The sequence below is a fragment of the Dunckerocampus dactyliophorus genome, chromosome 7 (genome assembly GCF_027744805.1).
Source record: "Dunckerocampus dactyliophorus isolate RoL2022-P2 chromosome 7, RoL_Ddac_1.1, whole genome shotgun sequence".
In the NCBI taxonomy this organism is placed as follows: Eukaryota; Metazoa; Chordata; class Actinopteri; order Syngnathiformes; family Syngnathidae; genus Dunckerocampus; species Dunckerocampus dactyliophorus.
The window spans coordinates 22,917,039-22,944,322 of record NC_072825.1 but is presented as its reverse complement, the minus strand read 5'-3'; the positions used below and the strand labels follow the sequence as shown (position 1 = coordinate 22,944,322).

General features: G+C 40.6%; 1 protein-coding gene across 3 annotated transcripts in view; it reads left to right on the top strand.

Annotated features, from left to right (window-relative positions):
* lars2 (leucyl-tRNA synthetase 2, mitochondrial) overlaps positions 1 to 27,284 on the top strand; it is a 66,580-nt gene that overhangs the window by 10,708 nt on the left and 28,588 nt on the right. For all 3 annotated transcript variants that reach the window (XM_054782285.1, XM_054782287.1, XM_054782286.1), the window contains 10 exons: positions 5,330 to 5,421; positions 5,506 to 5,566; positions 5,639 to 5,728; positions 6,002 to 6,145; positions 11,473 to 11,580; positions 14,170 to 14,329; positions 15,519 to 15,623; positions 16,347 to 16,462; positions 16,541 to 16,824; positions 26,790 to 26,888. In XM_054782285.1, coding sequence (XP_054638260.1) covers positions 5,330 to 5,421; positions 5,506 to 5,566; positions 5,639 to 5,728; positions 6,002 to 6,145; positions 11,473 to 11,580; positions 14,170 to 14,329; positions 15,519 to 15,623; positions 16,347 to 16,462; positions 16,541 to 16,824; positions 26,790 to 26,888 — 1,259 coding nt within the window. The remainder of the gene's footprint in view (positions 1 to 5,329; positions 5,422 to 5,505; positions 5,567 to 5,638; positions 5,729 to 6,001; positions 6,146 to 11,472; positions 11,581 to 14,169; positions 14,330 to 15,518; positions 15,624 to 16,346; positions 16,463 to 16,540; positions 16,825 to 26,789; positions 26,889 to 27,284) is intronic.

Here is a 27,284-nt window from a genome sequence, read left to right as displayed (position 1 = left end):
AGAGCTTCAAAATGCAAAACGAAGAAATTGGAGTGAGACAAAAAAAAATTGGCAAAAATGTGGATTCAATGTCATTTTCAGTCAGGTATTCACAGTCATGATCTCTTGATGGCACAGGCAAAAGAGGAGGGCCCTTGCTGCTGAGGTTAGATGCCACAAGACAGTCATTTTTAACTTTTTAAAAGATCCCGAGGGTTATGGAACAAAAAAGTCAAGTGCATGTTTTTGCAATCGATTAATCTAAGGTTTTATGTCTGATTCTTATCGATCCAGGATGGAGCCACATCTCTCTCTTGTTACACTGGATATCCATAATGCCAAGTATAGAGAACATACACACCCTTTATTTTTCAAATCACAGATATTAAAATTTGCAGATTTAGTACCTTTTCAAACCGCCAGAGTAATGCATAAAGTTAATAACAACCCGTTACCAAAAAACCTCATACAGTATTTCTCAATCAGAGAGGAGAAATATGATCTTAGAGGAAAATTAAACTTAAAACATTTATACGCGAGAACTACGCTGAAAACCCACAGCATTTCCATATGTGGAATTAAATTATGGAACGGATTGAGTAAGGAACTCGAACAATGTACCGAGATGAGCAAATTAAAAAAACAATACAAGCAGTTGATGTTTGCTAAATACAAGGCAGAAGAGTCTTGATCATCACAATGATATTCTGTTAGGTTAGTTATTTTTTTGTTTTCTGTTTCTTTATTCATATTTAATTTATATATACATTTAAAAAAAATTTTTTTTGGTCTTACTGTCGTCTGATAAAGACCAAAAAACAAAAAAAATGACATGGAATGCAGGAAGTGAACAACAAGTGTTGTAATAGATGTGGAATAGACGGGGAGTAGGATTAAATAAGCTTTGCTTCTTCCTACTCCTTTTGGACATGTGGAACTGTGAAAGAATGATTCATGAGATGTATTCCATTGTAACCTTCATGTTCAAATAAACTAATACCAAACCAAACCACTCGCACCGGTTTATGAATGATTGTGAATTTCGTGTTATATATATAATAAATACTGTGACCACTTTTAAAATTTTAATGCCAGATGAGTATTCTCAGGGCACTGAATCAGGCGAAACATCTTCTAAGACAACCTTCTAGTTTTCTAAAGCCCCCTCCACACGGGAACGTTCTTGGGTTGTTTTTTTTGTGGGGTTTTTTTTTGGCGGGTTGAAAAAAAGTCGCATCTACACTGTGCCAGATTTGCAAATAGTTGCATCCAGAAAGGAATGGATCACTGGGTGATTGATGTAATACACAAAGAACACCTATGTGTGGCACTGTAAACAGACACGCAGGCGGAACCACGTGACACACCAAACTATAGAAGAAGAAAGAGCGCATGCGCATAAATCCGTCGTCTTCCGGCTCATCTAGACTTATGACAAAGTGGAATTACTTCTACGATTCATTTTGGAGAATAAGATAACAAAATGAATGTCGACTGGGTGAGTCATGTCCGTCGAAATATTCAGATATTATGTTGGCTTGCCGTCACAGTGTAAAACAGTGGTTTGGCCGTCTATACGGAAACGACAAGACGGCGTTTTCAGATTTTCCCACTCTGAGAGCCGTTTTCAAAAAAATATAGTTTCTGGTCACCCAGAAGGCCGTTTCCGTGTAGATGAAAGGCTGAAATGATCAAATACTTTGCCGTTTTGACCTGAAAACATTTCTGTGTGGATAGCCCCTAAGACAACCCGAACAGTCCAGTTGCAATCGATTCAGTGCCCTGGGAATACTACAATGACCTGGATGAATGAGAATATTCACAGGCATACGCCAGAGGAGTAGTTTATCCCGGAGAAATTGCTTGATTACACAGATCGCTACAAGCACTTTATTTGTTGAGGTACGCAATGCAGGCCAGCTCATTGCTATTTTCCAAACAATTCTGCTGGCTAGTTGAAATTGCAGCTGAGTTTGACACATATGACTTAAAGGGTTGCAGCAATTGGTACAAGTAAAAGTGTCTGGTTGTATAACAAATGTGGAGGGTGCATTCTTGAATTTTTTTTTTATGAACTAGATACAGTGGGACAAGTCAAATGTAATATTTTCTGGAAAAACATGCCTGAAAGGTCTTGGAGTTCAAACCATCATTGTGTGCATATCTGGATTTCAGCTCAGTGGGCATCTAAAGCAGGGGTCCTTAACCCGTAGATCACAGTTGACCAGTCGATCTTTGGGATTTTGCTGGTAGATCCCCCAAATATTAAGAAAAATAAATGCATTAGCACATCACTGCCCTCCGCTCCCGAAGAATGACCAACAAATTTGCCAACAGGCAAGCATTTTGACCCCTAAACACGCTTGTACATCTTGCCGTTCTCCAGGAACGCACCCCACCAGCACTAGCCCTGAGCCCAGTCTCTGAATCCCGGAGGTGCCAGGGTATGCCACACTGGCTCACCCCGCAAGCAACAAGCGTTGTATGAAGTTTACCCAAAGTCACACGTAAATATGCAAGCAATCGCTAGTTTTGCTTCTGTCAACAACCGCTTAACTGTCAGCCAGTCTGAGGGGCGTCAACATAGACGGGTAATTCCACTGTAATTAAATATCAATTACATATATACATACATACATACATATATACATACATACATACCAAACAGATGCTAATTTAAATAGCATGTAACTAAAGGCATTATATGCTAATGCTCGCTACATCAACACATTTACTGCAGTGTTTTTTTTCTATTGCAAAACTTGACGTTGGAGGTTCCACTGTCATACAATGGTTTGGATTCAGTCATTATCGTGGTAAGCGCCGCACGGTGGCCTAGTGGTTAGCATGTTGGTCACACAGTCAGGAGATCAGGAAGATAGGAAGAGAGGATAAGCGGCATAGAAGATGGATGGATGGATTATTAGGTGGGGAAGTCCTGCTATACATTGTGTTAATAGCATACCAACAACAAAAGCATGAAAAGAAAATTGTCTTGGAGCAAATGATGACGTGAATCTTTCATTTTGTGCTTTGCGCACACTTGAATTTGAGATTGCAGCTGCAAATTCAGAAAATAAGGCAGTCCTTGGTGCTCTTGCAGTGGAAGTAAAGAGGCAAGAAGTGTAAATGGATGTCTTTCTCAGACTGGCACCAATGTGCTCCACATTACAGTTGACAGATCAGTCATAAAATCAGCCTCCACATTCTCACTTGTCCATCTTTCTGGCTCTTGTCACTCATGCTGTGAAATACTAAGTGATAGTGGTAGTGGATTCGGAATGGGTCTGTAAAAATCCTCTGATTTAAAGAGTCCTCTGGATTTTAGCAGGCATTAACAGTGAAGCTATTAGAGGTGAAAAGATCATTTCCTGATACCATTCTTTTAAAACCTTGAGCTCACTTATCAGGCTGCCTCTCCACCAGCACAGGGAACAGCCTCATGTTGATGGAGTTCAACACAGAATCAACAACGGTAGCGGCTTCACACTAATGAGGTGGATTTTTTTCCCCTGCTTTGTTATTTAAACAGGCTATCTTTGGCTTAGTCCGCCTGTCTTCTTTTCCCGAGCAGCCACACTGGACCTCTGTGCTTAGCCTTCTCAGCCGAAAATACCATCCAGCACTTTAAAAATGAGGCCCATGCAGTTACCAAGGATACCAGCTCATCTGAAACATTAGACCTGTTAAAAGTCTGCGCAGCGATACTCTCTGGTCCTCGACTCAGTGCCCGTCTGCTTCTCTTGACTCATGCTTTCTACACCTGTGCTTTCATCTCATTTGGTTCTCGCTGAGCAGAAAACCACCCCTGAAGAGCTAAATGGAAAAGAGTTATTGGGATTTCACAGGGTGGGGGACGAGAGGGTCCACATAGAAGAAAAGATCATAATGTTTGCATGAAATTTGCATACATTTTGTACAAACATGAATGTCTGGCAGGTATTTTTTAAACCTTTCATATCCCGATCTTCTATTCTGAGTTCCACCTGCTCTTCATTTATGTAACAGCTGCATTGAAATTGCCGTTTGCCTCGTACTAACTCACAGTGTGATGGAGTGGAGATCAGCAAGGGACTGCTCATTATCATATAGACTATCAAGTGCTGACGGACTTAAAAGAGAATGTAATATTGTGTGTTTGCTGGCACCTGGACCAAAGCCATTCAGAACCATTTCACCTGTAAGATTATTGTATACACATACTGTATATCAAAAAGGCAGGACTGCTCTGGTTTTATACATTGCATTATTTTTTCTATGGATTTATTTAAATTGTATGTTTTAAAAGTAGGTTATGGCTGTACAGTCTTTTTTTATGCAGTGGAAACTTTGTTTTTGTACGCCTATGTTTTCGTAGGATTCGGATTTTGACAAAAATGATTGCCAAAAATATGTCTCGGTTATCGTACAGTGCACTTAACAAACTAGTCGAGTGTCCAATCAAAGCATCCACCCATGCATTTCTGACTCAGTCTCTGTGAAGAATGGATTGTGGTTATTTTAGAGTTGGGACACTATAGACAGATTCCAGTCAGGGTATCCTTTATCTTTATTGTGTGTGTGTGTGTGTGTGTGTGTGTTGCTGCTGCTGAAGTTTACAATAAAGTTTAAGTGAGCAAGTATACAACTCTAATCCGGTCCGCTCTTTTTAAAGTTAAGTTTGTAACGGACTAGAGCGAAACAGCCTTGGTCTGTCTGTGGGACAATTATCGGCCAGCAAAATTTGTTATTGTGACAGGCCTACAGAGCTGGGCGATATGGACCAAAACTCATATCTCGATATGAATATCGATATACGATATATATCCCGATACTTTTTAACACAATGAGTTTTTACAAAGTCACACCTTAAATTTCCTTAAATTTGATATATTCAATTTTAAAGTTAGACACTCTTACTGCTTGGCATAGTAATTGATTTATTGATCAATTAAGAATTATGTGATTGTATGGAGTTGATTGTTGGTTAATCGTGTCTTGAAGCAATTGAGGTGAAATGGAGTGCACTATTTTACTGCAACCAGGAGAGGCGCTGTTGATTTAGTCTCAACAAGTACAGTATGTTGTCTTAAGAAGGGTAGCATGACATCCACGATGAGATGATGAGATGAGTCCATGCACACCTACTCCTCCAGGAAGCATACTCTGCTTAAAACACTGACACGGAAACAAGAGTTCCGCGCATTCAGAGATAGATAATCTCACCTCCTTTATTGGAAAGAAGTTCACTATGCTCCTTATGTAGTTATTCATGTTGTTTTGTCAGTGAGGTGCTTAGTCCATCTGTGTCAAAATTGTCAAAGTAGACAGTACTTGTGTGTCTGATGCTGTGTTTTTGCTTCCTCTCCAGGTGTTAAATCCAATGGGCTGGGATGCTTTTGGACTTCCGGCAGAGAATGCAGCCATTGAGAGAGGCCTAAATCCAGAAGATTGGACTAAAAGGTATCAAAAGCCATGGTTGTGTTTCATCAATGTTCATCAGTGTTTTCCAATTTGGCTTATGGCTGCTCTTTTTCTCCACCACAGGAACATCCAGTCCATGCGGGAGCAGCTGGATAGCCTTGGTCTTTGCTTTAACTGGGATCGGGTCAGTAGAAACAAGACATTGGACAGTAGTCACAAAGTGTTTTTCTCCCTGACAGCCATGTTCCCCCCACAGGAGGTGACCACTTGCCTTCCTGACTACTACAAGTGGACACAGTATCTCTTTATTAAGCTCTTCAAAGCAGGACTGGCATATCAGAAAGAGGTAGGACTAGACGTTCCATCAAAGTACTTATCCTCAGGTTTTTTTTTCTTTTGAAGGATTATGATTGCTTTAGGTTTGAGGGCTTTCACAGTGACAGAGTTAATTGTGGCTCTAGTATAGAAAGCCTTTGATAATGTGTAATGAAGTGTGACAGCCTTTAAATAAAGCTGGTGGTCTTGTCTCTTTCAATTGAAGCTACTTTCTAATCACTGCTTTCCTTCATCATGAACAAATTTGCTTGGGTGTGTATGTAAATGTGTATGTGTAATTCAGGCTGTGGTGAACTGGGACCCTGTCGATCAGACCGTGCTGGCTGATGAGCAGGTGGATGAAAACGGCCGCTCCTGGAGGTCTGGCGCTGTGGTGGAGCAGAAAATGCTCACACAGTGGTTCATCAAGACCACTAACTATGGGAAGGTATGACTGCTGCTGTTGTCTGCGTGTGGATGTCAAAAGATCATTGTTTTTCTACTTGTGCAGCCGCCTGCTCTTATAATAAAGTGTCCCGCCTCTATAGTTGAACAATCAGACCCCTGGAGAGCATCATTACTGGCTGGTATCCCGCCCAGCACACTCGGGATAATACCAACAGGCGGCTTGGATGGCTGATGAGAAGCCTCCACCTTTTTTAGCAAAGAGGTGCAGAGGAAATTACCCCATTTGGACTTATGAATATCCTACAAGAAAGAAGCTTCATGAATTATGCATAATAAGACATTCAACTGTGCTTGAACACATGCACATAGTGTTTTTCATAAGCTTGTCACCAAAAGTGTATAAAACCTTTGAATATACTACAATTCATTCTTTCGGGAAGGAAAGACAATTCTGGTAGGTCTTTATAGGGCAAAGAATCACATTTGATAATGTAAATTTGAGTCAAAATTGACACCGCATGCGTCATAAAGCAGGAAAATTATGTGATTTCTCCAAGCCAGTTAGTGAAGAGCGGTAATCAAAGGAAAACTGCACTTTTTAAAAAATGTGCCCATCATCCACATTCTTTATGTAAGACAACAACACACGTCTTTCTCTTTTCTGTGTGTTCTGAAGGTATCAAAACTGTTAAAAAGAGACAGGTAATTAATGCATGTAATGGGACACACCTATGCCGCCTACAAACCTGCTGTTAAAACACCTCTAACAAAGTTTTATGGTTTTATATCCATGCGGTAACCATATAGTAATAGGCACATTCATGTAATACAATATTTTGCTGTATATTGGTCATTTTAAGCATTACCGGAACTTCCTTCTTGGGCAGTACAACACAGAAATGAACACCTACAGATAGCATTAACTTTTCCAACCTCAAAAACAAAAACAAAACAGCAGTAGCAGCAGCTGCAGCACCAATAAGTAGCGTTACTTTTCGGTCGTGGCCTGAGGCATTGTGAGCACGGCTCTGATGCGCTGCAGGCGAGTGTGTGGTGAAGCTAGTTGCTGGCCGGCGTGATGTGGCGAAGTGTCAATATGCCAGTAACGTAGTTGTTGGGCGTAACAATGTTAATAATATGCACGTCACATTATATGTAAATGGAACATTGTTGGCAGTTTTTGCAGTTTTTTTCAGAAGGCTTTATAGGTGGAATAGGTGTTTCATATTACCTGCCTTTGCCCTGATTTAGCTGCGTCTTTTCAGCTGTTTTTACAGTATATATTTAGAACGCACAGAAAAGAGAAAGACATATGTGTTCATGTCTCACATAAGGATTGTGGATGATGGGCAAAACATTTTTCAAAGTTCAATTTTCCTTTAAAAGGTTAAGAGGTCTTTGGCATTCTCTGTGAACCGAAAAGTCACCTGCTTGCGTGAAAAGTGTATGAGCCATGTAAGCCATTTATTTGTGAAAAGCAATTTTATGTTGAGTCCAAATGGGCCAGTGACCACACAGATCCAGCAGAGGATTTTTTTTTTGTGTGTTGCTTATTTTTTTGTACTGTTAACTCACCTACAGGAAGTATTCTGTTGAGCTTGTTAGAGATTGTTTTGACTGAGGAGACGACAGACATATACTGGCATTGCTACTGCTAGTTATAAATATACAATTTTGAAGATGTTGGTATACAGCAGTAATTTTTAGGTCAAAAACATTGACTTCCCTACAAAAGGTTTTAATTGATGCCCTGAAAATGGTGTCGCCGTGGTGATTGGTAATAGTTCGGGTTAAAATGGTGGCACCATGTTGCTTACATTGTATGAGCCTTAGTGCATGACTAAGACAATGCGCACTCCTGTCCCATTTGACCCCATTTAAAGTAAATTACTTGCGTCCCATAACAAGCATGTAGTCCTCAAAGACTTGCTATGTTCTGGGACCTTAATAGCTAAAAGGGTATAACGTTTCCTCCAGATCCAGATTATCTTCTGGCACTTCTGCATCAAAGGGACCCAAATGTAATAAGAGTCTACATAACCACAATGAGTTACAACCTGATCAGATGAGATATGGCAGAGCTATAACCTACTTAACAGTTTAATGGGATTTTCTATGTTAAATTTAGATTGCTATAAAATGCTTCTGAGCATTTATGCACAAAGCAAAGTTAAAAAAAATTGTCTCGCCATTGTAGTTAATTAGATAGGGATTTTATTTAATGATATTATTAATGTTTCAAAACCTTATTCAAATTAAAAGGAAGTATCCTTGGAAGAATACCTACCAGGTGTGTGTATCAACCCCACCCTGGGGATCTCAGTCATCCAAGTCATGGTAATCTGCAAAGTTTGAAACGAGGCAACTGAACTACTCTCTTGTCTTGAAGATGTTTAACCTTTAATGTAAAAGGCTTCTTCAGTGCAAAAAGTAAAGTAAGTGTCTCTGGTGGGTGTGTCCCCTGGGAGTGGTCACAATAGGGTTCTTGTTGTGGTTGTTGCCAGGCGTGGCTGGTGAATGACCGTCCTGCATTACAATCGGTCATTTGCCTGCCTGGTGGCAAAACCGCTTGAAAGTGGCCACTCTTCACTTGGAGTGAAACAATATTTGTGGAGATTGCTGTAAGCAGACAATATGTGATGGTGCAAACCCCCTCGGTTTAGAGAGGGCCTTTCTAGCCTGACAAAATTGGCTTCTTTCACACCTTTTTTCAAACCAGCGGTCCTACCTGTTCAGAATTTGGACATTGTTGTTGTCAAAGGAACGTCCCTTCTTTTTGAAATGCAAATGAACTGCTGACTCTGGGCATGAAGAAACTGCTCTCATGTGTTGTGCCATGCATTTTTTTTTATAAGGGTTGCCTGGTCTCTCAAAGCAATGTCCTGACATCTCTCCCAGATAGATTGATAGATATCCATACGGAAATGGTTTCAGATCAAAATGGCCTCTCATCCACACAGAAACGGCAACTGGACAGGGCCTCATTCACTAACAAGCTGTTTTGTTACTAGACAGATAAACTACCTATTGTTATGCAGGACGGTCAATCACCGGCCATGCTCGGCAACAACCACAACAACAACCATATAGTGACCACCCCCACGGGGGCACATGCACCAGAGAGATAAATAGGGAGACTCCACAAGTAAACATTTAGAACTGAAGAGGCCTTTTGTATTAAACGTGAAACATCTTCAACAAACAAGCCCAATTGCCTCTATTTAACCTTTGCAGATGTTATAGTGGATCTGTTGTTGGATTTGTATTATGTCACAGCCAGCTACTGGCCCACAACCCAACCCCTGTCTTAGTCTACCTGTTGAAGTGAGAGGGAAAAAAGCTTCTTCAACCATTAGTGGTGCTGTCAGCTCATTAAAAATCATCATTTCCACATTCAAGCCTCTCCTGTTTTGTTTTTTTGGCGAAAGCACTGCAGTCGCCCATGCTGGTCCATGTCAGAGGTATGAGTGGAGGTGTGAGCAGCCTACTGTGACAATGTGTTCGCGCATTTCTAATTTTCCTTGACAAATGGAGAAGTGGGAAGGAAGGAAGAAGAAGGTGTGAAGAAAAAGAAGTGAGAGAGGCAGATGGAGAGGCAGGAGGGCCTTGGCAAAATGGAGCGTGCCAAATAAACGTGCCTGTAATTCGATAGTGATTTCCTGGGTGCCCATTTCCCCACTTGCCTGTTCATGATGTCTGCTAGACAACATTAACTTCAGATATTTATTCTGCACTCCACTTCATGCTGAGAGTGTGACTTTATGTTTTTTCCCCCACAACAGTTATTACTAAGATTGATTATTTTGACTGTGTGTGTTGAAGTCATTTTGTGATAGAAGAGTTTTCAATTTTGTGCATAATTACACTTGTTGTTTGCTCTGCTCTGTCTCCAATGCCTCTTTTAACATCGTTCATGTCTTTGGCTTTGATTGACACTGACAGAGTTCTAAACTGAATACTGTTTAGTATTGCTGCTGTAGTTTGCAGTGGTGTATAATACGGAAAGCTGTTTCTCATATTTTAGCTTGAGAGGGTCACAACATTGGTACTTTACGTTCTTTTTTCTTGAAAGAAAAAGGAGTACCCACAACTGGCAACATGTATGCATTTTGACCCTTCAATATGCTTGCATGCTTCGCTGAGCTCCAGGTACGCATTCGCCAGTTTCAGTTTTGAGTTCAATCTCTGAAGCCTGGATTATGCTCCTTTGTTGAAGTGCCAGCGTACACTATGCTGGCTCGCTCCTCCTCCTCCAAACTGTTCTGCATAGCGTGACCTGCACCTACCAAAAAAAATCTGACCTTGTGCTGCAGCGACGTGGGCCATAAAGGCTGTGGTTGGTCATTACATTATTCAGTACAGTATTTCCTGTGTGTACATGACTCATTCCGAGGGAGTACAGCCCACCTCCGCTTTCTCCCCCGATTTTGGATCAACTTTTGGAATAAAAGTGACTGTTGTGACACATTGATTGATTGATCACTTGCAACAGAGAATGCAACCCAGCTAAATAGTAGACAAGTTGTGGTTGCTCACTTGAGTTGACGTCACGTTACGCACTCAAGCTCAACGAAGACTTACCCTGGCTCGTTTTGTATTGGCCCGTTTCACATTGTAGATAAATGTAGATGTAGATAAAATTAAACAAAAGTAGAGCAAAAGATGCAATGTAAAGGATGCAATGGACACACCTAGTAAAGAGGTTGTGGTAATATGTTGTGATGTATTTAAGGCGCCTTATAGTCTTCAATGTATTTATTTCTATAGTGTTTTGACACATAACTTACTGTATGTATGTTGTTCGAAAATTAAACTGGTTCCTAGTTCACGTGTGTAACCAAGCGGAATCATTTTTTGTTTTTGTCTGAGACACACACAAACATGTTGTTTCTAAATGGTGAAACTTGTCTAGGTCATCGTGGAGTCAGTACTTCATATTCACAGTTCTGTGGCAAAATATGTATTCTTTTAGCGAGGAAAATCAGAATGTTTTTTCCTCATTCTTAGTAATATTTGCTGCTTCTCCTCTCTCTTCTGTCATACAAATATGTCCATAGTGGGTGTGTGTGTTTTGGAAGAGCTTGCAGAGTGGTTGTGTGTAATAGATTTATGATATACTGGAAAGAGATATCACAGCACAAGCCTTTGCCCAGCTGTGACACAGGTTGATATGCACTTCCTTTTAGCCCTGCAGAATAACTGTACTGTATGTGTGTGATAGTTTTAGCATTTTACAGGCCTGTTGATATGAAGGAAAGTCAAGATTTTTCAAAGTCAGCATCAAGCGACCTTGTGCGCAAATCTCTCCTGAGCACAAACTTCCATTTAATAGAGTGTTATGTGTTTTTGTTGTTTTGGCCCCTCCAGCCTCTCCTGGATGCCTTGTCTGACCTTCCAGAATGGTACGGGGTCAAAGCGATGCAGGCAAACTGGATTGGAGAATGCACCGGTTGCTATTTTGATTTCAAACTTAAGGTGGGTCTCAGCTTGTTATTTATTCATTCATCATTCTGGCTTTCTTTAGAACTCTTGACCTTCTTTCACTAAGCGCGCCTCTGTGCCCCTCCTCCCCTTCTCAACCACCGTGTTTCATCTTTTTCCCCAAGCAAAGCTTGCTTTGGATTGTGTGATGCCCAGATCTAAGTATTTCTGTCGAGAATCATGAAGAATTTTAAACCTAGGTACCATGTTTGTTGCAGTTTAAACGGAGATTAGTTTTCTGCAAGTTCTTCCTTGCCTTGTCAAATTGATTAGATCAAGCAAACTGCAACCTTGTTGATCGCCTATGAATTAATTTTAAAAAATATTTTCAAGCAGAAAGTGTGCTATTGCCTTCTCTCTGTTATTTTCTGAGCTGCTTAAAAGCAGTCCCAACTAGAGGATGTTAGATTTAATTGGATAGAAGCTTGTGTTATTATGTCATCATAAATGTGTTGTGATGGGAACTCTTCACTGAATTATCCCTATAGGGGTTGAAGCTTGGCATTAGCACTTTTTTCATGTCAGATACTAATTAACTCAGATCGTCCAGAGACATGTCGCGACATGTGTTCATAATCGTATTTTTCGACATGAAACATTTGGCTAGCAGATCTTATAGTAATCTAATGCTATTGTCATTTACCCATGTATAGTATAAAACAAAGAAAAGCACAACGCCAAATTAAGAGTTTTGACTCACCATTGGTGGAGTTTGTTTTCCAAAGAGATGATGGTAATGGCATGCGTTCACATGTGTGGGTTGTGATAGGAGCAGTGTGTTTTTGTCTCCAGTGGTGTCTTCAGTGTCATTGTGCATTGTTTCTTTTTTATTTCCATCTCAAAAGAGACACTGCAAAAACGAAATTTCAAGAAAGTAAATAAGGCCCATTTTAAGCCACCATTTTCGTAAAGATTTACTGATTTCGGACCAATGTGAAGGCTACGCAGCAAATTTCATAGAGCATGCCAAGATTTATGATATTAAATCTAGTTATAAAATCTGTGTAAATGTGTACAATTATGAAACTTGATTCAAGAAAATGTTACTATTTAGTTTTTATGTAGTTTATAACTCTAAAAACTGGTGAATTTGCATGCAAATCATGCCAAAAAATATTTCTGACAATAGGTTTTCCTAAATTAAGTACCTTTTAGATACAATCACACTTTTTTCTTTTTAAATAAAAATATAATACGCTTTGTGTTGATAGCATGTTGGCACCCTAATCAGGCAACCCGGGTTCAAATCCAAGTTGGTACACCTCTGTGTGGACTCATATAAGAACATTTGGTTTACTTACCTTGTAATAAGAACATTTTACTTAAATCTAGCTATGTGATTAAGAAAAACGTGCTTATTTTGGGAGTCATTACGTTCTTAAAAGTCACAAGAAAAATATTCTAGCTCTAAGAATTCTAGCCAAGCAACTTTTGCTTACCCTCGCCGGCAGAATTTTTTGTTTGAAATAAGAAAAGTTGTCTCATTTTAATATAATTTGGGCTTCTTTCAAGTGGGGCTGTTTTTGCAGTGAAGGGGAACCCAGAGCTTGAAAGCACTTTTCCTTTTTTCCTTCACGGTAAAATTCTTAAACGAACAAACACAAGTGGATAAGATGAAAGCAGTGTGCCGCCATTTTCAGTAGAGATCGGAAACGGGGCTACACGCTGGAATGATGAGTTCTACCCTTCAGCCAATAAGGAACTTACATTTACTAAATATAATATAATTTATACTCTTTAAACTGATACGGTTGCACTTGTATGCATCATTACACATTACTAAAAAGACACCTTGTAAACTACTATATATTTTTAGATAATTTATTAAAGTTAGTTCATATTAATTTATAATATATATATATATATATATGTGTGTGTGTTTGTATGTGTATATATATATATATATATATATATGTGTGTGTGTGTGTGTGTGTGTGTGTATGTATATATATATATATATATGTATGTGTGTGTGTGTGTATGTATATATATATATATATATGTATGTGTGTGTGTGTGTGTGTGTATATATGTATATATATATATATATATATATATATATATATATATATATATATATATATATATACTGTAAGTGGGAACTAATTATCATAAATAGATATGGAGAAAGAGGTAGGATTATACTTCTACTACCATATTTTTACATCTACTTCTTTTTGAACATGTTAAATTGTGCAATTGTAATAATGGGATGTTTCTTAATATAACTTGTTAAGGATGGCCGAAACAAATAAACCATACCCTACCATACCATACCATTTTTAAAATTTGAGAATTATATTGAGCACTATAATTGTATAATCAAGTTGTTTACACAAAAGCAGTTTTGTTTTTCATTTTGTCACCTGACCATGTGCAACACAATTCCCTTGTGCTTTTCCAAACAAAACTTGGACTATCAATTGAAACATTAGGAAAAACAATAAAATGTACACGATATTATACATTTATAAATATTGCCCTTGTCCTGCAGCCTGAAGAGACATCAGGTATTCATTTACTCAGTTCAACTGTTTACATGGATGCCAAAGTTCCCTAATGATTTTGTCTCTCATCTATCAGGTGAATGGGGAGGAGACGGGGGAGATTTTGTCGGCTTACAGCTCCTCTCCAGACGCCGTGTTTGGTGCAGCGTACTTGGCCATCCTGCCCTCCCACAGACTCCTGCATGGGAGCAGCTCAGTTCGCTTTGAGCTGGAGAAAACCTTCCAGCCAGGCATAGGTGTGCAACAATCTAAACTGAGCTCACTTTTAGGTTTTTGGCTCATTTACGTAAATGTGTATTTTAACTTTTCTAAAAAATTTCTCTTGCATCTAGTTCGCTGAAAAATAATGTATTTTTTTCAGATTTTTTAAATATGTATTTTTTGCTTTGTTTAACCGGGTAAACCTCCATTGAGATTAAAAATCTCTTTTCCAAGAGTGCTTTGGCCAAGGCGACAGTGTAACACAAAAATCATGACAAGACATTCCCAACACACTGTACAATATTTACATTCAATAATTGCAGTTTCAACAATTTAAAAACAAATAATGTCCTTTTAAACAAATGATATACAGTACTTAACACATTTATTAGACCACCACTTAATGCTCTTAATGTTCTTTCCTTAATGCTGTTCTTGCTACAGCTCCACTAAATGAACAGCTTTGGTAAATGACAAAATAATTATGAATTTTAAAATATACTATTTTACAACAACACAAAAATAGTGAAGCATTTCATTCTTTTTATATACATACATACATACATACATACATATACACATACATACTTGGATATACTGTAACTGTCAGTAGTCAGTGCAGTGTACAGCTCGGATTGTACATATTGTCCTATGAAAATATGTTATACTTCAGAATGTCACGATAGGTGTTAGAATTCATGTTACCCTCAATGAACCGCAGCTCCGTAGTACCAGCAGCAATCATACAACCCCAGACCATGACGGTACCACCACCATACTTGAATGTTGGCAAGATACAATTATGAAATGTTGGTCCTTGGGCCATTTAGACAATAATGGCTGTGTGTTGCTATTTTCAGTGGATAGTAAATCTATACTACACTATACTACGGCTACTCTTTACTTTTTTGCAATGAGACAAAAATGTCCAAAATTGTTATTGTTGCCATACCCCTTCTCAGCAGTTGTGTCCAGTGTTGTAAATTTGTACTGGAGTAAAAAGCTGTAAATTATACCAGACATGACCAAGATCCTTTAGGTATGGAATCGTTGTTAATAATAATAATAATAATAATTTTAACAACTAACTGTATGATAATGTATTGTACTGTATTGTATTGTATAAACCTATGTGTTAATTGGGATTCCCTCAAGATTATCTTGGGAATAAAAGTTTTAATGAGCCATCAGAGGAAACACAGCATGCTTTGTTTTGATCCGTAGACTCCCTGACAGAGGTGACCGCAGTCAACCTGTTCACTGGCCTTGAGGTTCCCCTTGTTATATCTCACAAAGAGGCATTTGATGGATATCTAGACACTGTTGTTGGTAAGTGTGTATTTAATGGTGGATCAACTCAAACTAACCACATTATGTAGTAATGGTGCATTATGTAATAACGTCATCAATTTTAACCTCATTATGTATTAACGCCACATTTTGTAATAAATGCCGTATTTCGTAATAACATTCTTGAACGCATTTTGTAATCAATTTTGCTGCATTTTCTAATAAACTTAATTAAGGCATCAATTTCAATGGCTTATTACAAAATGCACCAAATTGTTCCATTTTATTGCAAAAAAAAGGTCAGCATCTTCATTTGGTAATAACTTTTACAATATGGAACAAATGATTACAAAATGCACTCAAGAATTTTCTTACAAAATATGGCGTTATTACATAAAATGTATCACATAAAGCACCATTATTACATAATGTGATACTACACTGTATTTTATTTCTTGAATATATTAGCAGTATAAGCACACTCAAAAGTTGCATGAAGATCAACAGATTTCCCCCCTTATGTAATACAACCTTAGTTAAACTAAGCAATGCCAAGCAGCCATTTGTGAAACGGTGGCTTGTTTTTTCAAAGTGAGTGGTGATGGACTCTAAGGGATTGCTAACAATTAGTCGCGTCACAGCAAAGACTAACATTAAGCGCAGGGAGGCTTGTCGGGCATTCTCAAGAGAACTGTGCTGTGTATCTTTGCGTAGTTAGTGTTTTCTTCGGTGTTATGTTCATGCTGTACCTGTGTCTACCAGGTACACCGGACTGCAGTGAGGAGCATCTGTCTGTAGCCAAGTCGTTAAATTTAAGGTGGACCAGTGTTTTGAAAAGCCATGAAGATGGGACACAAACTCTGATTAACTCTGATCAGGTGAAAGCAACAACAGAGTCGCAGTCAAATGTAACGCTGGGTTTTATTAGTTACTGTATGTTTTTACTTTCATTGTAGTTCTCAGGACTCACCAGGGAGCAGGCTTTTGACTGCATTACCCAGAAGGCCAGAGAGCTGAAGGTGGGTGGCCACCTGACAAGCCCAAAACTCAGGGATTGGCTGATATCGAGACAGCGTTACTGGGGCACGCCCATTCCTGTGGTGCATTGTGGGTCCTGTGGTCCGGTTGCTGTCCCCAAGGAGGACTTACCAGTGACACTACCAGAGCTGCCCTCTCTCACAGGAAAGGGGGCGTCACCTTTGGCGGCGGCCAAAGACTGGGTCAGTTGCACATGTCCGAGGTGAGATCATTTTAATGCACGGTTTGCGATTTTATACCACACAAAAATGTCAGGGTGTCTTTATATTACCTCCATAGTCGAACATAATCTCTGCTGCTGGTTTACTTCCAAATTGTTTTCATTTAAAGAAAAAAATGATCTGCTCTGCAAAATCATTTTGGATGTCATTTAATTGCATGTTAATGTACTGAGCAGCCAAACATTTTCTGTCCCAATATGTTACATTTCTTCTTCTGTGGTTATCGTCACACTTTTCCTCTTTGCCAACAATTTTACTCTTCTGGGGTGACATCACAAAAACTCACACTAGCGGAATTTGTCCTTCAGATGCATACTGAGCTCAAGTCACACAACATTTTCTGACGTTATGCATGACGATGGTGTGAACCTCCAAGTTTTGTTTGACCTTTGAGGCATGTTTTTTCATAACGGCTTGGTTAAACTTATTTTGGAGGTGCTCAACTTTGGAGGTTATCCTGTAAATCCTCCAGTTTTGGAAATTGGCCTAATTTTTTTTATCAGTGTTGTATAAACATGGGCACACTAATGATATGATGATGGCTTGGTTATTTAACAAAAGCCAGGTCTGCTTGTCAGCTGTAGCCCATTAGCTGAGATCAACGAAAACATGTTAACGTAATGTGTTCTTGTGCAACACAGAGGTCACAAGTTCTATCTAGCTGCAAGCCGGCTCTCCACATTCCCAATTTGCTGCAAATTAAACTGAGGTGGGGGGGGGGGTGGCGGCTCTTACAAGTACAGCTAATTGTTCAAACTCATGTGAATACAGTAACTCAACCTCTGTTTTTATTTTTTAAATACATTTTCCCAATGGGATCAATTATTATTGAAACAATCTGGTTCGGGCGTCGCCATCATAACACTTTTATGAACTGCACAGCCAACTTTTTAGGTAAAATGTAACATTCTGAGCTGTCTCTAGGTCTATGTTTGTTTCTCTTGTTTTGTTGTGTTTATTGATGTTGACGTATTGCAGGATTACGTAGCTATATTGTTCTGGGCAGCTTGGAAAGAGTCCTAGCAAAGCATTTAATTGGTTATTCCTGCAGGGGCGCTGCAATGATGTCAGCCTCCCTCTGGGCTCTGGGCTCTGGGCTCTGGGCTCTGGGCTCTGGGCTCTGGGCTCTGGGCTCTGGGCTCTGGGCTCTGGGCTCCTCTGGTGGACAGAGGCAGCATTCTTAAATTATGGTTGATGACTTATTAGGTTATTCTTCTTTGTAACTTCCACTCTATTTTTGTTTGTATTCTAAGATATACGGTACCACCTCTCGCCCGAAGTCAGCTGGGATAGACTCCGTGATTTGGAGTAGCACCCAGCCATGATGCAGGTGAATGTTTAAAATTCACCAACCACTAATGTAATGTATCAAATTAAAAGAAAAATACATGTTCCAAACGGAAGGAAAGGGAAAGCTCTACCACTTATTGTAGCTGTCAATTTTTTTTATAATTGCTGCTTCCTTTGTAAGCCCTACAGCAGTGCCTCACACGTGTGCTCTTGAAGTCTTTTTAAGATCAAGACTCCCTTGGCCTTGCTGACGTGCCCGACATGCAGCCTCTGAATCACCACAACCTCATTGAGTGAATCACATCATCAGATCAGCGGCTCCGCTCGAATGTGTGATGTTGCAAATGGAAAGCAGAAAGAGTAGAAGAAGTGTTAGTTGTTCTTGACGGAACATTGCAGATGGGAGAAAGGGGTCCTGTCCATAACGTTGTTTGCAGAATGACAACAGAATAAGCTTTTGCCTGTACAAGCTTCCCCAGGAGATATGCAGTGACAAAATGAGGACTGGGGGCCATTTACGAGGGCACTTCAAGTGGGAGCCATCCGATTGTGTGATCGTTATTATGCTTTTGTTTCCTATGCAGTTTTGTCATTCTAATGAAGGGTGTCTATAATAAGAACAATGATTATAATGACACACAAACATTCACCTTTGCACATGGGTGTATTCTTGTATTGATATACACTGTGTGTCATCCCAGCGTACCCAAAAATGCAGATTAACTACTCATCTGTTGTCATGACGATCGGTTCTTGAATTAAAGTAATCACTGTGGCACCATGTAGATTAAAACAATGGCCCTCTCAGTGGCAGATGGCACAAGTCATCAGATTGTTTTCACATTCTTCCACAAAGGCACAAGAAGTCTTCCCATCAGAGGTGATTGATGGCTGCAATCGCGAGGACTCTGTTATCGCCTCACTTCCCGTCCCCCCTCCGTTGTTAAGTGTCGGTGGAAATTTGTTCCCTTCACTCGTCGAGCATGTCCAATTAAAGTTTGAGTGGAACGCAGAAGAACACGCTGATGAGAGCTGGGCGGCTGGGATGGAGCTTCATCTGTACTTGAGGAAGTCATATCCTGTCTGCTCAACACGACGTCAACTCTCTGCAGCGCTGCGAAGTCGTCTGCCAATTGAACCTTGCCTCAGCGGTAGCTTGTGTTGTTCTGTAAATTCCTAGGTAAAGACGATCCACATAGTTTACACTGTTACAGGTGTGGGACTGAACAGATGGAGCGCCACAATCCATAGAGAGGATGCCGTCGTGGAGGTGGCTCCTGACTCCTCTGCCTCATCTGTTTTAGAACCTTTTGACTCTCTCTTATCCTATAAACTGAATCAGCTTCAGATATGATTCTGTTTTCTGTACTCCTATCTTGTGTTTGTAGCTTTTGTGCTCATGAGATGTGTTTTCCCAAGCCTCTGCTCTTGTCCAGTTTAATAGATATACCTTATACAACAATGTAACATCAAAGAGTGGGACAGAAGGACACAAATTTGAGCTACAGTGCTAACGTTACAGTCGCTTTCAAACAGCAGCATCATGCTAGGTTAGCATATTCACTGTAGAAGAAATAACACATACGGCTCCCACGTCTGCAGCTGACGGATTATTGGCAGAGCCATCCATCCATCCATCCATCCATCCATTTTCTATGCCGCCTATCCTCACTAGTGTCGCAAGTGTGCCGGAGCCTATACCAGCTGACTTCGGGCGAGAGGCGGGGTACACCCTGGACTGGTCGCCAGTATTGGCAGAGCTTCAGGCTTATTTTCTACAAAGCTGTCCTCCATGAAGTGGTGGGTGTATACACAGGCTGGTCCTATCTACAGCATCTAGTGGTGGGTCAGAGGCGGCAGTATCATGTCCAGGAGGAAGGAGGGTTTGCGGTGTTTCCCACTGGTCTGCAATCTGTGGCTGTTGGTTGGAGGGGTTGAGGGTCATTGTCTAATTTGCATAATTGTTCATGACACATGTACATAGAAATTTTATGGATGCAGTGAACAAATAACACGAAATGGAAAACATATATGTTTAGAAACCTTCTGTCGCTTCTTTTTGTGTGTTTTTTTTATGTCACAAGCAAGACGGAGCCCATAGGGGATTTTTCTTGTTGAGAATACAATGTAGCAATACATGCTTTCATGTTTGTCTCCAAAAGTGTCCAATCAGACCAGAAGACCGTTTGTTTCTTTTTTGAAAAAATAAATTTAGAGTGGTCTGAATAATTGCTAAATATAGCGTCAATGTTGGCAAGTTGGCATCACTGAAAGGTCTTCTTAGTCCCTGGCAGACCAGAGGCCTGTACTGTGAAAGTGGCTCAACATACACAGAGTTTGTGCTCATGATGCAGCTGAGCAAAACCTAAATTCCTCAAACAGAATTAAACGCGACCACGATGGTGGTTAATATGTCAAGTCCGGTTCTCAGCTTTGTGCTCTGTATGCGTTCCCATAAAAGGAGGCGTTTGACATCATATTATTCTACGTCTGTGCAAAAATTCAGTGATCCTGGCCGGTGCATTTTACATAAGAGGAGCAAGTAATTATTATGGAGCGTTATTGGAGTTTAAAAAGATTATCACTGCCAAAAGCAACACTGTCGCCGCCAATAGAGCGAGGGAGGACAGCTGGCAGAAAATTGCTGACCATGTAATGGTAATGGTGTAATTTACTTTGAACAAGCATACAAGTTACATTGGAATGCATCACATAGTACAATTCACAGTTCCACATGTCCAAAAAGAAGTAGGAAGAAGCAAAGCTTATTTAAGCTTATTTCTCTGTTCCATATTAATCACAATACATTTGTTCACTTCCTGTATTCCAAATGTACTCTTTGCCAATGTTAATTATATAGGAAAATGAGGCAGGAGTCAAGGTTTAGAATCACTGTAAATAAACAGTCATAATAAATAATAATAAATATATAATAACAACTGATGAAAGGGTTAATAGTTGGCAGAAACATAGTTGGATGATGAGTGATTACAGACAACGTACTCACAGACAAGGTAATGCGAGTGAGTAGTGCAAGAGCGGTTGGGCATACTGTAGCATTGTATGTACACAGTGGTTCAGGACACTTCTTGTACTTTGTAGACATCAACTTCTTGTACTGTTTTTTGAAGTCACTCATTGTAGTACATTGTTTGAGGTCTTCTCTCAATCCATTCCATAATTTGATTCCACATACTGATATGCTAAAGGCTTTTAGCTTTGTTCCCATGTTTGTGTGTTTGAGCTTTCCCCAAGGTCATATATCTGCTCTCTTGTTGAGAATATACAGTAATTGTATTACATTTTTGCATAGTAGGTTATAATTTTAGCTGTTTGTAAGTTCACCAGATCAGCAAAATGCATTAAAACGTCCTTGTGTAAATGCGTTAGTTAATTATTATACTATACCCTTTGTGTTTTCATTTCTGAAAGGTCAACATAATGCAACTTTTATATATTAACCCTTTTACATAAAAAAAGTTAACAAACTGGAGCAACAACTGTTTTGTTTCATTTTTGAATGATGGTTATATTGTTTTCATATTTGACTGATCTGGATTATAGAATGCTTGTGTCACATGCTGAACCTCGTGGTGAGCACTTGTGTTTTGTTCCAGTTGATTGATGCCTCAGAGCGCTAATTCCTCCAGCTTCTCTTGGAGAGGAATAAAGTATCGATCTATCTAAATACAGTCAAATCTGTCTTAGCGGCCACCTTTATAGAACGGCCACCTGCCTTTGGCAGCCACTGAAAAATCCCCCGCAGCAAATTTACATGTTATAGACCCTGTGTATAGCAGTCACCTGTCCAACGCGGCCAGCGGCCACCCATTTTGTCTCCCTTGGTCAATATCTGACTGCATATAGCGGCCAAATTACCAACTCAAGTAGAAGCTTCATGCATGAAAAAGTTTCGTTTTTCAATCAATGAAGCCGTCGTGTGTAGACTTTAATTACTGAGTCCTAGCTCAGTCACAATCATTCACATGATCCACACAAACTGTCAGTTGTTCCACATAAAAAAGCCGTCTTCTTTTGAGCTTGCTATTTCCTGGTCAAACATGTAACTTTAAGAGCATTTGCACCAAAACATTACAGCAAAGTAGGCTGGGAACAGGACGTGCTCCCAGCGACACTACAATAAAAAAAAAAAAAACATACGCACGCGTACATGCGGCAGCGGGAGCAAAACTGAGTTCGGTTGTACTTAATTGAAGTATTTTAGAATGTACTCACGTTATTTTTGATCAATCCTCATCCATAAATCCATCCAAGTCCTCATCTTCTGTATTCGACACAAAAAAAGCCGTCTTCTTTTCCGTTCGCTACTAGTCTGTTAACTTGTCAGTGTTATACAGCTCCGAAGCAAAGAAGGAAACTTCTCCTGTTGCTTCTGCTAACTTTATTTATTGAACGCGGCCACCAGACAGCAGCTCAGAACACACACACATCTCTCAGCATCGTCTCTCCTTCCTGCTTGCCCACAAGGCAAAGGTTAAACAAGCCCCACTACAGAGCTGTCTAGCCAATGCCTGTAAGAAATGACACCGTTTATTTCCTGGTGCGGACTGGTCAATACTGTAATGCCGCTTGTTGTGGGGAAGGAGAGACTCGCGTCGCCGATGCACTTTAATGGCTTTATTAACAGCGGAGAACACTGCAGGACTTTACATCCACGCCAACATAAACACACTTCCCAACTCTCTCGAAACTCACAGCTAGCACTGAGCCTAGCTCTCCTGCTCGGGACGCCCACCGTCACTTCCCGTCACTTCCTGATGAACTAAAGCTGTAATGACACTCTGCCGTATAAAAAGTAAAATATTAAAAACAAGCGTAAGACATTACTAGCACAGCTTTGTTCTGTGGGTTGTGGACATATTCTATCAGTTATTATTAAGCCTCTAGCTTCCTTTTAGTAAGTAAAAACCTTGGCTATGATTGCACTACATTGTCATGTAGACCTACAAAGTACACTTGGAAGAACAAGAGGTGAATAAATGTATTGCAACTGATGTGAAACTGATGAGAGGTAGGATTAAATAAGCTTTGCTTTTTCCTACTCCTTTTTGGACATGTAAAATTGTGAATTGTACTATGTGATGTGCTACTGTTTGACTCATGCATGTTCAGGATTAAAACCATGAACCATGATAATAACAAGCCTAGTCGTGCTTTTATCCGCAGTCCGCAATGCCCTCTGCTGGTCAACATTATTATCATTATTATTTTCCCTTTTTCTTTTCTTTTTTTTCCTCTACTGGTCAACATTCAAACTGGACGCCAACCTGTCTATAGAGGCCACCTGTCTATAGCGGCCACTTTTGCAGACTCCCTCTAGTGGCCGCTATAGACAAGTTTGACTGTATTGTAATATAGAAGACCAACGCACTGCATGCTCGCACAAGGACTGCTGCAACATACCACTGCTAACATTGGCCAAATTAACATTGCATTTTGCTCCTGACACTCCTTGTTCCTGACAAAAGTGAGCAAATGTAGCATATTCCCTCGGCTGAAAATCTGTATTGCTCGCAGAGAATTTCTAGTGGATCAGTGAAATCTTGACGAAGCCGCTCCCATCGTAGTGCTGCCCAAATTATTCTTGCTCCCAGGTCCACCGGCTTCTCAATAAATGACACCATCTCGGAATGGCTTCCACAGTGAAAAAGCAGCACTTTTATAGCTTGGACATAACCTAGTCATGAGCTAAGGCTAAGTTACCATGGTGATCTGGCCACTTTAAAAGAGACCCACCTTTTGTAGTAGAGGAAAGCCTGGCCTTAGGCTCAACAAACCTGATTAACCCACTAAACCACTGTAGTGGTGTGTTAAGAAGCAGAGTTACGATGCCATGTCCTGTGCAACGACAAGCTATATTCACAGTTCCATTATAATGTGTTAGTGCCAGATCTGTTTGTGGCAGTCCAAATTTATCCGGGGTGGGCGCCACAAATAAATTAACATATGAGAAACACTGCTTTTCCTTCATGTCGTCATGGAACATCGGAACTTCAAAAGCGATGGTTTTGAGCACCTCTTCTCTCAAAAGTGGAGCAAACAAGTCAGGGAGATGATCTTAAGTTTGGTGCTCATAAACTCATAAAATGAGCAATACCTCTTGCTTTCACACTTGGCAGAGGTTAATATGGTATTTGGGCCTTGCTGCTAGAGATGGGTCACTTTGCTTGCTTAGCATTGCTGAGGTTCCCTGCTCTTCATAACTGCTGGGGGCATGCCTTTGGGCGCAGAACCGTAACTCATCTTACCCTAATGTATTTCCATAGCATGCTATTTGTGTATATGTCTGCCTATTCACAGAGTTTCTCAACTGCTGGGTCGGGACCCAAAAGTGGGTCACTGAGACGTTTACAGTGGGTGGCGGGTCATTGCCTGGGGAAAAAATGTCTGTGAATGCACCTCACGTTCTTGTCTGCGCTATTCGTTTGCTACACCGCCACGAGGGGCATGCCGCGTTTCTGGGCGAAGTTTGAGTGGGAGAGGAAGGACATCAAGTGTGGATGCACAGTTGCAGAAATCTGCTAGAGAAGAGTGCCCCATAAGGAGAACAGCATCAAAAAGAGTCCCTTAAAATATAAGATATATGAGTAGTTTGAGTTGAAACATTTCTGCAATTTGGTTTACCACTTGTCATTGAAGTGTGATGATGGGTCCCGCAGCCAAACCGATTGAGAACCATTGCCTATGTCGTTTGTTAAAAATGCAACATTTCAATTTAATTTCCCTTTAAGGGGGCAAATTTGTTCTTCCAGGGCTAGCATTTTTTTCAGCTGTCCACTCACTGCTTTCTGGCCTCTTATTGGCCAGTCTGGTGTGAGGCGAAATGTGTGAAATCTCTTGCAGCAAATGTACCTGGTGTCTCCTCTTCTATTTCTGGTTTCTTTGGTCATAGCCCTTGTGTGCCTCCTGGCTTTTCATTTTGATGAAATAATGCCAGCCTTCCAAATATTAACCTTGCTGCACCTCTGTATTGTTGCTAGGCAACCCCATGCTCGTGTTTCATAATCACAGCCTTGATACAAGCCTTTGTGATTTTTTTTTGCCTGACACAGAATGCTGGGACAAAGTTACCTATTTAACACGAAGATCCCACAAAATAGCTACACCAGAGCCATAACAGAAGATCTCGTAGTAAGCCACCTTTGCCGGAAAAATAAAACCTAGCAAGAACTGTAACAGAGGCGGGAGGGTGCCTGTGTAAAAGGGAAGTCTCACATTTGGATTTTGACACATTTGACTCCCAGCAGTCAAGTATTTTATACGTCTCACCTGATAGTGTGCATTTAATTGTCATATGCATGTTGCAGTGTAATTGTGTAAAAGCACACACAGTTGCAGAATATCCCACTTTTTCTGGATTCTGTTTGCAAAGGTGGCTTATTGGTGTGCAGTAGAGCCCCGCTTTTTGCTGGGGTTACGATCCAGGACCACCAGCTAATGGCGTAAATCCACAAGTAATGAAAAATGGCTACCTTCGACACACGGCTCGCTCCTCCTCCATATGCTCATGCTGGCTAGACATCTGCAATTGGTGGGACTGTTGCAAGTGTTAGGCTAGATTCAGCTCTAGAACCCTCCCCTTCTCTCTTCATCTGGCCTCACACACTTGTTAAACACATTTTAAAATATAAAATGTATAGGTACTCGCCACCAATGAATGATAACGTAAGATGATCCATGAGCAGACGGAATTGGAGTCGTCTTTTTTAAAGTGGTACATTTATGCTGGACATTTTACTTTTATTATCACATGTTTAGAAATTATTACTGACTTAGCGAAAATTAGAGGTTTTCTGTAGTAAAACAGTTTTTATTCAGAGGAAAAAAATATGACTCTTGACCAAAATTTTGCTAATTGGCCGGGCCGTGGATGGGATCCACTGTATCTCTTCTTATGGCGCGGCTGTTTGGTGTGATCGCTTTAAAAGAGACTTTGCAGTAGACTGGTAGGGTTGATGGCCAAGGGTGTTTGTCTCTAAATGTGTGTGTTTGTGTGTGTGTGTGTGTGTGTCAGGCATTGAGTTGAAGTGATTTTGTGTGAGTAAAATGTTAGACAGGTAGACAGAAATAACACAGGACATATGGTCCAGGAAGTACACAAAGAGCCGCATGTGTTGTTGTTTTTTGCAATCTGTTTTTTTTTTTTTTTTTTAAGCTCTGTTGAGACTAAGATGACTTCACTGTTCCACTCCCTGATTTAAATATAAAAACAAACAAGCTCTGTTTTCTGTATTTTGTCAAATAATCTTTTGCGTATACTGTCAAAAGTTGTGTTGGCAGATTGACATTACAAACCAAATGGTCTCTGGCATGGGTAAAAAAGGGGTGCGGGGTGACATTTCCAACACAAATACATGATTGTGTGTGTTTAGCCCGCCAGTCCGTTCCCTTGTTAGCACAGCCTGTGAGTCGGGGCAAGAGACCAGTGTTCCAGTGCCAGTCCGCTTTAAGCTGTGCTTGTCTACAGGAACATGACCTTTCCATCCAGATGGAGGCAGCTTCACACTTGCACAATTATCACATGTAAATATCACATGGAGATGCCAGGCATACAAACAGTGCAGCTTATCTGTTGGCCTGCTAACTTGCCAGCCTAATTTCTATGTATTTATTTGTCCCACTCTACTTTTTTCAGATGCAAAGGCCCAGCAAAAAGGGAGACTGACACCATGGACACGTTTGTGGACTCAGCCTGGTATTACTTTAGATACATCGACCCACATAACACAATAAGGTATGGACTGCATCCTTCTATGACTTAACTTTCCCATTCCATTCCATTTTCCTCCTCTTATCCGGGTCCGGGTCGCGGGGGCAGCAGTCTCAGTAGGGCAGCCCTGACTTCCCGGTCCCCGACCACCTCCTCCAGCTCCACCGGGAGGACACCAAGGCGTTCCCAGGCCAGCTGTGAGACATAATCCCTCCAGCGTGTTGTAGGTCTTCCCCGGGGCCTTCTCCCGGCTGGGCATGCCCGAAACACCTCACCAGGGAGGCGTCCGGGAGGCATCCGGACTAGATGCCCGAGCCACCTCAGCTGGCTCCTCTCGATGTGAAGGAGCAGCGGCTCTACTCTGAGCTCCTCCCGGATAACCGAGCTCCTCACCCTGTCTCTTAGGGTGAGTCCCGCTAC